Consider the following 15,591-nt stretch of genomic DNA (forward strand, 5'->3'; position numbering starts at 1 on the left):
AACTTGTGGTTGTGTTTCAAGTACAGATGTTTAAATGTTTTCAGGCGTAAGAATAATAATATAGTATAGTATACTGTATAAAAATAGTGAAACAGTTGCTTTTAGTAATCAGTGTTGGAATTGTACTGCAGCAAAGCAGAAAAAAAAAGTCATTTGCATCACTAGGATGAAAACAAAGAGTTTCTTCTTCCCATTGTAGTCCTTATAATATTTAACTGAAGCTTAAAACTCATTTTTATAACCAGGTCACAATAAATCCAGCTGGACTAATAATGATGATTTTCCAGCAAACAGCAGTGTAATCAGTAATAGTAACACTTAATAAAAAATACATGTCTTTCAGGAGAAAGATGGAAAAGGAACTCGACTTGCATATGTTGCACCTACAATACCAAGACGACTGGCTAGTACCTCTGACATTGATGAAAAAGAAAACAGGTAACTCTGAAGTTATAATTTCTGTTAAATATAAAATGACTGGATTTTAGAGTGGCTGAAAAACTTACAGATTTTAAGACAATGCTAATTTGTAGCATTATCCTGCTCTATAGATTATGCTAATCCATAGGGTAATCCAATTCCTGAAGGTTTTCGATTTTGTAAATTATAGTGACTCATTTTTAAACCCAACTTATTATATGTCGAGAGCAGAACTGGGCAATGAGTGTTGTCTTCTTGGGGGAGAAAAGAAATAAAATCCAAAATATGAAGTCATAAACTTTAAGCCACTGAAAAGTGCTGAAAACATTTTACTGCTTTGTCTTGACCCATAGGGTGCTGCTACTGAGCTCCATCATTACTTTTGATAACAAAAACCTGCTCTGTTTCTTACAGCCTTCACTTAAAACCAAATCGTACTTCAGCAATGATTTACAAAAATCATAGTTAAGTTACAAAAGCAGTTCTTTTATTTTTCTTGTTCACATGTTGACCTTTCATCATGTTTTGGAGTTTTTTACCTTCTTTGCTGATATTTCTTGTGTAGCTTTTAGTATAAAAGAAGCAAAAAGTTTTGGTGCATAGGCTTGTTACCTGTTAGGATTTATGGTACTTCCATGGCATATTTACATTGTCAGAACCTTCCTATTTTTCACTTCTCTCCTTTTTTGAGATTCTTCTTGGACATTTTCTTGAGTTAACATAGAATGCATAGTACAAAACTTAGAAGTCTCCTTACTGTCTTGTTTCTGTTGCTTTTCTTACACTTGCAGAATACTGTTGCCTAGGGATAGTGTGGGGGTGACAAATTTGGTCTTGAAATGGGTGTCTTCTCAAAAACTCTTGTTCTCCAAAAGTATCTTAACTAGATGATACCTTAAGATTGGGACAAAATATTTCATTGCAATTTTATTTTTAGACGTTGTTACTGTTTGTAACAAAGGAATTAAATTTCACTTCAGTGTTGAGGTTTATTTGTGTCTTTGATGTGCAAATCTTAACCATCATGGCTTATTCAAAGACATAGTTCCAAAAGTGGGTACCAGCAATAGTATATTTTTCTTCATATGCACTGAGCGAACTGGGGTCATCAGTCGCATTAGTCCCAGTGCTGACCAAGCAATTGAGCTGAGAACTTAGTGTATTCCTTGGTTTACCAGAGATGAAGCCTACTTTTTAGGCCAGCCTACTTAGGCACCAATCCTTTGCCTAGTGTATGATGTGGCAGACCACCCACTTAAAGCCATAAGAGATTTTTGACATTTTGTCTGACCTTCTTTACCTGTTGAATTTAACCATTTGCCCTACAGGTACCCTAATAAATTCTTAATGTTTCTGCCTTTGTCCCAGATCTTTGTCCTTGTTGCTTAGCTTAATGCTGGCTTTGTGTTCGACCTGTCTGAACACCTGCTTGTCTGTTTTATCGATGATGTGGTGTAATCCAGCTACATCCTACTGTGAGTAGTGGGAAGGGTTTCAAGATGAGTCCCGGCTGGGCTTTTAGATTAACAAATCTCAGACACACAGCCTCAGTCAAGTAGCCGATGCTGCAGCAAAAGTGCTGAAGTCTGTAGTGTCTTGGCAAAGTGAAACCTTCAGTAATTACGAAAAATCTGTCGTGCAGCAGGACCTTTCTGTGGTAGATGGTATCTTGGAATTTGTGTTTCTCTTTGGTAGTAAGAAATAACACTTTGTTGGCCTGTGTTTGATAATTTTTTAAAGTTGTTACCGACCGCTAGTGTAAATTTGTGTGCAGAAAGAGGTACATGCTGAAGGACAAAGGTATACATCTTTACAAAATATCGTTTCGTTTCTCCTCACAGACCTGGTTGCATTTTATGTATAGTTTTGTGAAAGACAATTTTTTTCTTCCTTCTATCTGAACTTTACCTCAAATCTGGAGCTGACATTTTTATTAGAATTTCAGCTTTTTGCATCTCAGTCTCAGTTTTCAGGGTAGTTTTTCTAAGTGGATTTTTGCAAGGTTATTTCTTGCTGCTATTAACTGCAACAACAGGCTGGAAATTCCTTACGACTAAAGTAATGTCAGCTAGTGATACGTGGCAGGCTGCTCAGGAATGGCTACTGCAGGCCTGTTTACGCTAGTCTGCAGAATCATGAGTTCTAAAGGCTAGTCAGCTTTTGAACTTCTTCTTATATATCCAAGAACGAAGATCCCATGAAATAAGTTTCTAAAAATCCTGAGTAGTTTTCCCTTTATTGCACTGAATAATTTCAGGAGCAAACAGAAAAACCTCTTGTTCTTTCTTGAGAAAAACGAAGCCAGCAATGGTCACGGATAAAAGCCGATGATTGATTTCATGTTGATTAAATCCTCTTTAGCATTTTTTCTTTTGATGCTACTCTTCTATTATATTTCTAACAGTGTTGGTATGAATGTAGTATTTTTCCACAGGAGCTTGAAAATGATTCGCCGTAAAGATAATTTTATTCCTGTTCTGCACCGTTATATTTAAGTGTGTTATCCCGAGTTTTAATCTTTAATTTGAAACTCCTTTTCAACTCACAGCAAGAAACAATCTTCCCTGCTCATTGCAGGGAGTTGGACTAGACGACCTTTGAAGGTCCCTTCCAACCCAAACTATTCTATGAGTCTTCATAGGAGTTTGCTAAACTGAAGTCTTTTTTACAGGGACTCGTCTGCTAGCTCGATACGTGGTGGCAGTTCCTACACCAGGAGAAAATGGGAGGAAGATGCCAAGAAAAACAGTTTGAATGAAGGTCCTACATCATTAAACACAGGTTATCAAAGAAGGTGTGGAATTTTATCTTTTTCTTAATCAAAATAAGGTGACAAATTAAAAGAAACAAATTTAAGTACTGAATCACTTTTTAAGGACAGTTAAAAATTGAATGGTGACATATTGAAGTGTTGTTCATAATAATTGCAAAGTATGCACTTAGGCTGATGCAATGCTCATGCTGATTTTAAAGCTACACTGTTTTTACTAGCTTAGACTGTTGCAGCAACTGCTATGTAATTAAAATTATATACTTCCTTTTTGCTATTGTTTATTTCAGTTTGGGATTCATTTGGCTCTTTCCAGATTAGTTCAGTAGCCAAAGATAACTATTTTGAATGTTGGAATAGAAGTAATTCTGCTTGGTATCTGAAAAGAAAAGGGGAAAAATACTGTCTATGTTGAATTTCAGGTTTCGTATGACAGTATCAGAGGTCTTGGGCCGTTCTCCAGAATGTAGCCATGCCTACATTGGCTATCAGCGTCATAGAATGCATACGTGAAACTAAGTTGGATGCAAAGTAAATGGTGATTAATATGAAAATTATTTTCAGATGTGCATGGCTATTATCTTGCAGGATCTTCTCAGAAGAAATTGCGTCCTGGAAATATATACATGATTAACTTTACTCAGTTGTCTAGTTTCAATGTAGCTATTTGAGTAAAGTTCTTCATTGGAATTAGTGGAGCGATATCTATCTAAAATGAATAGATCAAAAGAAAGGATTCACGTAGCTAAGCTACATATTGATATGCGCTGCTGATGTATGTAGCGACGAGTAGTGAACCTTTTTTTTAGTCTTGACATTGATGTTGTCAGCGGCATGTAGTCAGGCCGTTTCATACAGTGTAATACATCTTACATCTTTGTTAACCTCCTGTCTTAAAAAGAAAACTCAGTTTTCCTAACTTCAGGTTTAGAAAGATGTTGCACAGATTTCCTGTTATGGAGGGAAAATATCAAGATACGAACAATCTCTGCAGGTTAGCTTTTATCAATATTTACACTCCACTCATCAAATAAAATATACTCGATCACTTTTAAAGTGCGTGTGGTGCTTTAATGGTGTATTTCCTTAGTTGTTCTTGTACAGTTATTTTTTCTTTGTCATTATAGAATTTATCGTAATAAAAAAAATGATCAATTGCAGAATGACGAATCTTTCCTTAAATCTTTTGCAGTTAGTAATACGATGCTCTGGCTGTCCTAACTCTAAATTCTGAGGTTTAGTCATGGGCAAACATCTTGACGCGGTAATGCAAAATTTGTTCAGCCAGAACCAATGGATAAAAATGTGGAAACCACTGCGTCTTCTTTAAAACTTGAAGAACAAGGGAAAAGGCTGAGTGGGAGGTTAATCTTTCTGAGAATTAATAAAGTTTAAAAAAAAAAAAAGCCGTGAATTTAATTGGTTGAAAATTGTAAGAGGAGTGATATTGATGACATTTTCTTTTCTGGCAAGCTGTGGAGTATATAATTCTGCATTTTCTGAGGTATTCAGTGTGGGGGAAACAGCAGTTTAAAAATGGGAACGCGGTAGGTGTGATCAAGACAGCCTTACATAAACCAGTGAGATTCCATTCTTTATCTTCTCTTCTTGTGGAGCAATGGTCAGGACTAAGGGACATTTCTGCTGCCCTCTGAAGTCATAAGTTGAAAGTCCTAGTCAAGGAGATAATGAAGAAAATGCTTCTTTTGCCCCAGAAGTTTCTAAGACTGAACTGAGCCACAGAATACACGGGCAGGAATTTAATGGATCCTTCACAGCTTTGTGATGTTTTAATGAGCAAAGATAAGTGATACAAATGCATCCATTGTATGTGTCTCTCCTTCAGTGGCTCCTTTGGTAGAAGACAAGACGATTTGATTAGTTCTAATGTTTCAAGTACTGCATCAACAGTTACCTCTTCTGCTGGTCTTCAGAAAACACTGCCTGCCAGTGCAAACACTACTACAAAGAGTACAACGGGTTCTACTTCAGCAAGTGTACAAAGCAGGTAATGGCACCAGCACACTTCTTTTTTTCTTTTTTTTTTGTCAGGTCTACTGTGTGCTTATGTACGTGCATGCGTTCTTGTTTAGTAGATCCTGGGGCTCTGGATTTTTTCACTTTCCTTTTAAATTTCTATTGATTTTATACAATTTGGCTCAAAAATTGCGAATGGCTTTCTACTGTAAAGTGACGGCCATGTTGGTATAAAAGAATAAATCCAATGTTAGAAGGGTGTGAAAAATCAAAATTAAATTATTGTGAACTGCTCAGTTCTTGATTTATTCAATTTAATAGCTCAAGTTGAGCTTTTGTACTAGAGAGATTTCTCAGCTTGCTTTTAAAAAAAATCCATCCCTCAATTTACATGTTATTAGTTGTTTAGTAAAGTGCTTTCATTGTTTAGCTGTTTCCTTTTCTCTTTTTTTGTGTTTGCTGCTCGTTATGCTGTAGTACCTCAAATCGTTTGTGGGCTGAGGATAGTACTGAGAAAGAAAAGGACAATGTTCCTACAGCAGTGACCGTTCCTGTTGCACCATCGGTTGTAAATGCTACAGCCACTACCACAGCCATGACCACAGCTACTTCTGGCACTGTGTCCTCAACATCAGAGGTCAGGGAGAGACGGAGGTGTGTAAAGGTCCTAAGAGTAACGTTGCTCTTGTACAAAAGTTGTTGGTTTTTTTTTCTTCTTATGTAAAGGAATGTGTTGGTTACCACAAATTCGGGTAGTACACTACGTAATGCAGTGTTGTTTGCTTGCTCTGTATTGAAACAACTAGCAACGTGCTTCAGCTTATGTGAGAGCTTAGTGCTGGTAGAGGCCATTCATGAAGTTTGATACTGTATATTTTTGACTGGCCTGGGGGGGTTCATTTGACATGCAGCATTTTCATATTTGTATTTCTGTTAATAGATTAAATGGGTCCTCTTAAAAATACCCATAAGGAAACTATGTAAAAACACTGAATTAAAAATAAGAAAATCAATAATTTAATACTTGCTACAAGTACATTGCTACTAAGTGAGTTACTGGGCCAGTGGCAGTGTGCTAATAAATTACAGCATGGCATTTTTTTGGTTATTTTGTATGCCTGACACTACTGAGAAAAAGTATCGAACCCAACACATTCTGTTTATTTCTTTGCATCCTTTAGGATCTTTTCTACTTAAAACATAATATACCGTTGTAAATGCAATGGATTAAGAGCTATTCAGTATAAAGAATGAGTAAGAAGCTGATATAAATCTTATTTGAAGACTATGGTGTTTTTTTCTGTTACAGTTACATGGAGGATGAGTTAAGACTGGCGCATATTTATGTTTCTGTAGAGTCGTTACTTGCTATTTATGGAAGCAAGGCTGTTAATTGTGTTAGCTTTCTCTGGGTTCTTCTTCTTCTGGGTATTTATAAATGTTTATCCTTTAACCCTTCTGCTGAAGTGCAAGTTCAGATTTGTGTGTTGCTCCCGTAGTAGGCTTGAAATGTAACCCATGTATCAGTGCCAGACGTGTGTATCTCTGCATGTTCATGGAGGTGATGGAGCTGTTGGTTGTTACAGAAGAAACCTGCATTCTTTTGGTTCACTTACGACAGCAACAACATCTAAAGATTCCTCAGAGCTTTAGGCCTATTTAGGGTAGCTTGTTTTCCGTAGTCCTCCTTTCTCACCCAAAACTCAGACGAAGTAACTTCTATGAAATGGAAATTTTTTTTTCTTCCTCACCATGACTCATGAGGTGCCCACATATGCTTACAACTCATTTCACTAACAACCGTAGTTGGAACCTGCTTTTTCCATAGCAAAAATTGACTGAGCCCGACAAATCAAAAGCAAAACCAACAAAATGCATCTTTTTTTCAAAAGTAGTTCCAGTTTTAACATGCAAATGGTATTTCAGTCTGTAAGAGCTAGAAAAGCAAGGAAATTCAGAATTAAGGCTTTTGCTGTCTCGTTTGCTCTCACTAGTATGTCTGTACTAATGCGTATATACAACATACATTCCAGTTGCCTGCAATTGGCCTGAAATTCCTTATCTTATCTGACTCTGGGCCGATTGTGTAATACGTTGTTACAGATGCATTCTTGATGGCATATTAAAATATCCATTATATCTTAGAAATCAGCAATACTGGAATAATTACTGCGTGCAAATGAGAAGGTAGTGCTCTAAATACCAGCACATGCACATATATGTATCTGTGTATACAGATACATATATGTGCATGAGTGTGTATCTGTGTATGTTTATATGCCCATCAAAAACTTGTCTGTATATGAAATATTATATGGTAAATATTTTCTTAAGAAGTGAAGTTGGTTAAACCACATTTATAGACTGTAAATGTATATTTAGAAAGTATGTTTGAAATAGTATTTCAAAGAATGTTCGGAAAGGATATTATTAACTACTTCTAGTAATGAAGCATGTAATGGTGCATCCTTTTGGAGTAGCTGAGGAAGCTATATTCTTTATCTAATTTTTAGGATTGGTTTAGAGAAACAGGGAAGAGAATGACAAACTTGAATTTTAAATCTTTGTATCAGGACTGGTACCGCTTAGGTGAGCTGTGTGGCATATATAGGGGGTGCTGGGGAAGGGCACTTGCTATTCTGCCAGTTGCCATACTTGGCAAGTTGAGAGTTTTCCTTTTCCCTCCGTGAGGTGTAAATTATTTCAGATTTGTTGGAGGGTAGGCATATGTACACCAGTTAATATGGACTTATGCGGAGTTAATATGCGACTTATATGGAGTAATTTGTAGCTGTTTTCAAGCCCTACAGATTACACCTGCTCTGCAGTCAGAACCTCCTTGGTAGGCAGCATTTCAGGTCATGTTTGCTGAAGCATCTAACGGGCACCATCTTCCTCACAGAAATAGAGCCCAGGGCTCTAGGGAAATGGAAAGTCTATAAAAATGCTGGAAATCAAATTAATTACAGTGGTACTTAAGATGTGTCATAAGATGGGAGACGTTTTTACATATGTATTTATAGCAGCTAATTATAAATATTTTGCTGTGTTTTGGGGGTAATTTGATTAATAGAGGTAGAATATGGGTAGTAGTCCATGGGTCTGTGTAAATGAAGTTATTTTAAAACTTAAGATTGATTTAGAACTGGTTTTAGTTTGTGCTAAAGCTAACAAATATATAGTTAAGTGACCAAAGAACTGCTCATTACATAGATAAATTATTTAAGTGTTGAGAATTGACAGCTTTTGAAACATCATCACTAGCCAGTTATTGAATCATTAGCCAATTATTCTTAACTAATGATATTTAAAAATATAGACAATCAGAAAATATTACAGAATCTGGCAACTATTTTTCACGTAGCTAATTTTATGATCTAAAGAAGCTCAAAGAACTTTAGTGTTTTGAATAACCTTTTAGTAACCTTCTGATTTTGCTTTTTGAATTTTTTCTAATTTTTAGCTAATGTAAGGATTTTTTTTAATGTTAAATTATAATAGCATTCCCAGAATATCCTGTCATATAAAATCGACAAATGCATTGAAAATTTGTAAGTTCTTTAATGACAATTTTACATACATATATATGAAAGTTACATACATACAAATATATATATTTATGCATATATATATATCCCAGTTACCTGGCTTGGAGAATTTCTTTAAAGAGTCCAGACCTTGTATGTCTGTCCTAGTAACCTTTTGGCTTTGGTTACAATTACCTAATTACTCTGCAGAATTTTTGTGTCTTTCATGAGGATTTATTTTTAAGCACAGTTTTTTCAAAGGGATTTGGGTTACTCAAAGCATGGATGATTCGTGTGGAAATATGGTAACCTCGTCCTCAAGGATTTTTAATCTTTGGTGCAATAGATGGTATAATTAGGTTTTCTGCATTAGCAGTACATTTAGCTTTGTCTAAAAGCCTACAAGTTACATTAAAAGTTCATATACGCACACACAGAGATAATTATGTATAAACGTGTAACTGGCTGGATCTCTGAGGTCTTCTACCCCTATATTAGTAGACTAGTGAAATACCAAAAAAAGCTTAAGTTATATTTAGAGAAAATGGTAAAAGGAAATCTAAAATAACTACGAAAACACTGTGTATTTTAATTGAGTTCTAAGGCTGCTGTCTTGGTGAATAGATCATTATGATATGGATGAAGTGTCTAAAAAGTAATCTGTCTTATATAGTTAAAGGTTTTCTTCTAACTGCTTTGGGTTTCAGTCATAATGTGTTGTGGGTTTTTCTTTTTCCTGACCATTTAATACATCTGTAGAAAAACTATGGTTTGCCAATTTTGTTTGTAATCAACTCTTTAGATCATACCTCACTCCAGTACGGGATGAAGAGTCAGAGTCCCAAAGAAAAGCTAGATCCAGGCAAGCAAGACAGTCTAGAAGATCTACGCAGGTATAGTTTTATTAAACCTTCTACATTTATGGAAACGTACCCATGTAGCTCCCTGAGAACAGTGAAGTTCTAATTTCCCACTAAAGCTCCAAATAAACTGATGGGTCTTCCTGGTACAAAACAACTTTGAACAGATGAAATAAAGCCTCTTTTTTTCCCCTCTATCCCTTCATTGTGTACTCAAAGTTGCTTCTTCTAATCACTGAAGAATGACTTAATACAAATTTGAAAGCACAGACTCCTCCACTGAGGAGTTTTTGATTGCATTATGGTAACATGCCTTCCTTGAGTAATTGTATCTGATGTTATGCAGATGTTTAAATCAAAGACTTTGAATTCTTCGGGAACTAACAGCTCTATGCTTCTGGCTGAAGACTTAACACTTGAGAACCAGGCATAGTGTACTGTATTTATTTTCATTTCTAAGTCTCTTTCCTGTGCATGGACTATTGAACATAATGTGATTGAGATGAGTAACATATGGATAGCTAATAAGATCCATGGCATAGAAAAATATACATTCAACCTAGTTTGTGTGGACATGGAAGAGTACTAAGGAAGAGTATTTTGTTACTTGCTAATAATCTGGAGTTTAACTGCACGTCTCCTTTCAGCATTTCTTTCTCTTACTTTACATACTGATACATTTGGTGGTTCTTTCCAATTTCTCTCAGAACTAATTCATACTGAATTGCAACCAGTGCAGTCCTAATGTAGGGAAGGATGTCACAGTAGCAAAACAGACTATCTCTAAATGGTACTTGAGCACTTTTTGGGCAGTGGAGCAATTACCAACCACTGTCCTCCGGAGTGTCTCCCCATCTCTTCTTCTGTCTGCTGACTAACTGAGCATAGTCCCTGGATAAAACAGCACAAAGAAATATTCCAGCCATCACCCTTATCTGCTTCAAGACTGAGTCTATTTCTACGTTGTTTACTGATGTTACTTTCAAATCTTTGCAATTTTAAACCCCTCAGATATTTCTGTTTACCCTTCCTGTTGAGAGATCCACACCACTTGATACAACTTGATCTTGCTGGAGTTCTTTTTTACCTCTTGATAGTATCAATTCAGAGCCCTGAGAGATGGTCAAACCACAGGCCAACTATTGTTGAGTCTTTACAGTGAAAAAGCTATGAGGAATTACTGCATTAAAACATTTTCAACACAAAAATCAATTAAATAACTGATAAGCTGCAAAGTTGGCTTTGAAGAATAGGTTATGAGGTGTTTTAAGCAGTTTCTTCACAAGATGCATCAGCTGAAAAATGCAGTTGAGAAAAACTGTCTTAAAAAATGATTTGCTTTCTGAGCTTATTTCAAAACTATTTTTTTAGCATCAGAATAACAAGGAAATAAGAAATTAATTGCAATTTTCTCTGGTGCTGTCAATGCAATTTTTTGTGTTGTTGGCCTGAAAATCCAGTTGCAATGAGTGAATTTGTAAAGTACCAACATTTCTGAAAATTTGATAAGTATTGTATTTTTAGGGTTCTTTCAAAAATATTTACTATGCTTGTGATTATATTGGAAGGATCTAGTGGGTTCTTGAATTATTTCTGTATGATTTTCTGCATGATCTATATGTACCAGTTCAGCTAAAAATTGTGTTGCTGGAGAATCTGTGGTAGATCACATTACAGCAAACACTTACCACTAATCAAAGAGGGATGTTTGATTCCAAGATTTGAGAGAAAAGCCTATAGGTAGAATATATTGATAAAATTTATTTCTTCATAGATAGAATTTATTTTCTTAAGGTGAATTTTGTCTTTAAAATACGTATTTATATAATGTGATCATCTGCGTTAATACAGGTGAAATATTGAAATGTTGTTTGCTGACTGCTGTTTTCACAGGGAGTAACACTGACAGATCTTCAAGAAGCTGAAAAAACTATAGGAAGAAGTCGTCCCACGCGAACCAGAGAACAGGAAAATGAAGAAAAAGAAAAAGAAGAGAAAGAAAAGCAAGACAAAGAAAAACAAGAAGAAAAGAAAGAATCTGAAACTAAAGATGATGATTATAGACAAAGATATTCCCGAACTGTTGAAGAGGTATTTTCATGATGGGTCTCTTTAGGTAGAGAAATTATACGAGTCTTAACTCCAACTATAATATTTTAATTTTGGTACTACTGTAAGAATGATTTCTATATTTAAATGTTTTAAATCCTGTGGTTTATATTTGTTTAATCTTGGTGAATTAATTTTGACATTTCTCTGCTGAATAGCCATATCATCGCTATAGACCAACTTCAACGTCAACTCCTTCATCAACCACTTCTTCGCTCTCCACCTCCACTAGCTCTCTTTCAACTTCAAGTCAACTAAACAGACCAAACAGCCTTATAGGTATAACTTCTGCCTATTCTCGGAGTGGAACAAAGGAAAGTGAGAGAGGTAGGAGTACTATTTGTGAAGGGATATTTTTTGTTGTTTTAGTTGACAAAGGGCAGCTTATGTTTCTATAGATAGTTCAAAATGGGGTGGGAGGTAAGTAAGACCACCAGACTTGTATCTTACTCCCTCCTTCTGTAAGAAATTCCAAAACTTGCATATAGAGAGGAAAAATGGGGGTTTTTTGTACTTGGTGGTGTTTTGCAGCCACTTAGTATGTGAATCTGTGTTTTCCATTGGTGGGTCAAAGAACATCAAATATGCCGCCATCACTATCCACATAATGCTTTCAGGTCTGCTTTACCACAGCAACTATAATGAAATATCACATTTCAGAGTTTAAATATTTGCAGGTATTGAGGAGTAATTTTACTTGATTAAATAATTGCTAAAGAACTGGGATTTTGTTTCAGTCCTTCCACACTAAAGGACTGGAAGGATGCTTTAATGCTCTAAGGGCCTCGCAGGGTTTCGTGAGCAGCTGAAAACAAAGGGAAGGAGATATTTCCAGTGGTAGTTCAGAATATTTAATGGAACCATACTTCTAGATACTTAACTAGTTTATGTAGTCTGAAGCTGGGGATCAGATGCGTGATTCAGAGGCCAGAAAAAAAGCTTTTCTCTGATATCACAGAGTTTTGCCCTCATTTCAAGTGTGAATCATGTGCTGTAATTCTCAGTGATGTTGTGCCTGATTAGTTGCTCACCAAAGGAGGAGGCTGTTGACATACAGCGTGAATCTCTTTTTTCTCAGAGGTATGCCACAGTTGACTTGGGAGAAATACTTTAATTCGAGTTATTGATCAGTAACTGGAATAGGATTACTGAATGAAATTGATAGTTTTGTTATACAGAGGATCAAGATTAAATGATCCATTCAACAGATCTCCATTAACTATATAGCACTATTGCCGTGTTCCCTAGACTGGTATTTTCTGAGGAAGTTACTTCAGGGGTGCACTTTCTGATTTTTTTTCCCCTCTGTCCTAATATGAAGTGAAATTTGGATTAAGATTCTTCAGTAATGCATGCTTACTCTAGGAAACTCCAGATTGTTCTGTGGAAAAGATTTTCATGGGTAAATATTAGCAACAGTGAGGTTTTTCTCAAATTATGACTTTAGGAGGAGTAATACTTTACTGTTTGAAAGCCCAGAGGTAAAATAATCTTTAATTAGGAAAGGTATATTTCACCATGAATATTTGTATTTCCTTCTTTTCTGTTTAATTCTTGCCTCACACTATAATGCTTATTTACCTCTGAAGACTAGTGATGCTAAAGTTAAGTTATTAGTGATGGTTCTATCTGAACTCAAATCTGTGGTTTCTTTAATAACAGCATACTGAATAGATTGCAAAAAAAATTTGGTTTGGGCAGGTTTGTTTAATTTTTTTTTTTGTACAATTTGCTTGTAAACATATAGGAGAAGAAACACAATCCTGAGTTATTATGTCCATTTTGAATTGCAACTGCATTTCTTTCAAAGAAAAAAGAAATCTGTAATATTATATTAATCTAATCTACAAGATCCCATTTTACTCTTTCTTAGAACAAAAATGGAGAGGACTGTGATGAAAAGGGGGACTCTAAGGAGGACTTAACAGACTTTTAAAATTTGGGCCATTTTTATATTGAATTCTTGATGTAAGCAAAAAAAAAACTTGTTTGAAGAAGAATGGTGAAGAATTACTTTGTACTTTTATCCATTTACTGGCACAAATACTTGAATTATTACGTGACAGTTTGAAAATTTGTAACACTGTTACATAGAAACATATTGTTTAGGTGGCTGAGATGGAATTAGTATTTTGCAGTTGCTCTCCAAGAATTGGAGCAATATTTACAGTGTTTTAGAGCTATATTCTGAGGAATGTAGATTACAGCAAACCCTGTATGTGGTAAGGTCTTTAGCAAATTTATTTCAGGTAAAAAAATAATTGTTAGCATTTTAAAGACTGAGAATTATTACAGAAAATTTTCAGAAAATTAGATTGTGTCATACTTAGATGAGTAAGAAAGTTGTTATTAGCAGAAGGGGGCAAAAAAGAGGAAGAAAAGGAAGAAGATAAGTCACAGCCTAAGTCTATAAGGGAAAGGCGGCGACCAAGAGAAAAACGACGATCTACAGGAGTTTCTTTTTGGACACAAGATGTAAGTAAACAACTGCTACTGCTGATTTTATAGCCTTAGCTTGTAGTAATATGGAATGTGCGTAGTGTATTTTTAAAATAGAGAATAGTTTAGAGTAATAGAGTATATAACTAATTGTTCTGGAAAAGCTGATGCTTGTTCCAGTTCTGTATTCTCTGTTTTAAAGCTTTCAGGAGCAAAATAAAAATTAAGTCTAAGTTATGTTGATAATGCTAAAAAGAATTCTCGAATTAACTTAATAGGAATTAATCATAATCTAAGGAAAAAATAATAATTGAACAATTGTCTTGCATGCATACCAAAGCTGTAAGAATGAGACTCATTATCTGGCACATTACAAGTAGCCATGTACTTAGATCTGAAGGAACAGCTGTCAGATTAGAAGAGTTATAGTTGGTGTTTCAGCTGATTGGCTTTCTCTTTGTCATGGGATCAGTATGTAAGTTTGTAAAAGCAACATTTTCACGTGCCAAATGTGAAGTTCCCTTTCCTCTCCATCTGATGCTGAAAACATATACTCCTTTGAGAATTTTCATCATATATCCCATATATTCTCTATTCATTTCAGTTAGGTAGAATTCTACTGCTATTAGATTTTTGTATTAGAAGTCTAGAATGCCGTAAAATCTCAGTAAGCTTTCAGCAGTTTAATTATTTTTCCTTTTCCACTTCTTTTACCAGAGTGATGAAAATGAACAGGAACAGCAGTCCGATTCAGAAGAAGGAACAAATAAGAAAGAAACTCAGGTAATTTTAAAAATATAATTAGTTTATTACCTTTCTAACAGATATATTTTGATCGTAAAATTTCTATTGTAGTTGGATTCAATTAAAAGAGTATATATGGTAGAGTTCTTACAAGTGCTTTCTGATTCATAATTCATGGCTATGGTTCAGTGCCATTTCCTTTGCAGGCTTTAATAACAATTTTTAACGTATTAACCATGACTAAAAGTGATGTTTTTCTCTTCCATTCTGATTATGTAGAATAAGCATCCAAAAAATGTAGGCAAAATTTCTGACGCGTAGGTCAGGGACATGTTGCAGCACATTACTGGAGGGAGCTTCCAGTTTCTGCATTGCAAAAATCTTTGTTCCATCTGCTCTGTAATTTTCAGATAAATGGTGCCCAGTGACTTATGCACACTAATTGAAACCTTTTAAAATTAAACCCAGTGCTCTCAGTAATGTAATTAACAAATAATAGGAGAAGTTAATATAATGAAGTATAGAAAGTTGCACGCAATGCACCTGATTTCTCCATTGAAGAAGATGGATGTCTGAACATCATAATTCAGTATTATTAGTCTTGATAAAAATTCAGTGGAAAACAATATAATAGGCTTGATTTGATGAAAAAAGCCCTAATAAACTGAATGGTGTGTGACAGAGGGGTTAAAAGGGAAGTGGTAACTTGAGCTGTACTATAAAATGGTGTAACAGAAATTGAGGA

The 15,591-nt window shown here is 35.2% G+C and overlaps 1 protein-coding gene across 9 annotated transcripts in view; it reads left to right on the plus strand.

The window, feature by feature from the left end:
• Positions 1–15,591, plus strand: part of PPP1R12A (protein phosphatase 1 regulatory subunit 12A) — a 118,686-nt gene that overhangs the window by 83,624 nt on the left and 19,471 nt on the right. For 4 of the 9 annotated variants that reach the window (XM_065631511.1, XM_065631497.1, XM_065631525.1 and 1 more), the window contains 9 exons: positions 344–438; positions 3,092–3,214; positions 5,037–5,198; positions 5,645–5,821; positions 9,497–9,587; positions 11,448–11,645; positions 11,822–11,990; positions 14,017–14,138; positions 14,820–14,885. In XM_065631511.1, the coding sequence (XP_065487583.1) occupies positions 344–438; positions 3,092–3,214; positions 5,037–5,198; positions 5,645–5,821; positions 9,497–9,587; positions 11,448–11,645; positions 11,822–11,990; positions 14,017–14,138; positions 14,820–14,885 (1,203 nt within the window). The remainder of the gene's footprint in view (positions 1–343; positions 439–3,091; positions 3,215–5,036; positions 5,199–5,644; positions 5,822–9,496; positions 9,588–11,447; positions 11,646–11,821; positions 11,991–14,016; positions 14,139–14,819; positions 14,886–15,591) is intronic. The other 5 variants (XM_065631518.1, XM_065631544.1, XM_065631504.1 and 2 more) reach the window with 2 other exon arrangements.

Source organism: Caloenas nicobarica, chromosome 1, assembly GCF_036013445.1.
Source record: "Caloenas nicobarica isolate bCalNic1 chromosome 1, bCalNic1.hap1, whole genome shotgun sequence".
In the NCBI taxonomy this organism is placed as follows: domain Eukaryota; kingdom Metazoa; phylum Chordata; class Aves; order Columbiformes; family Columbidae; genus Caloenas; species Caloenas nicobarica.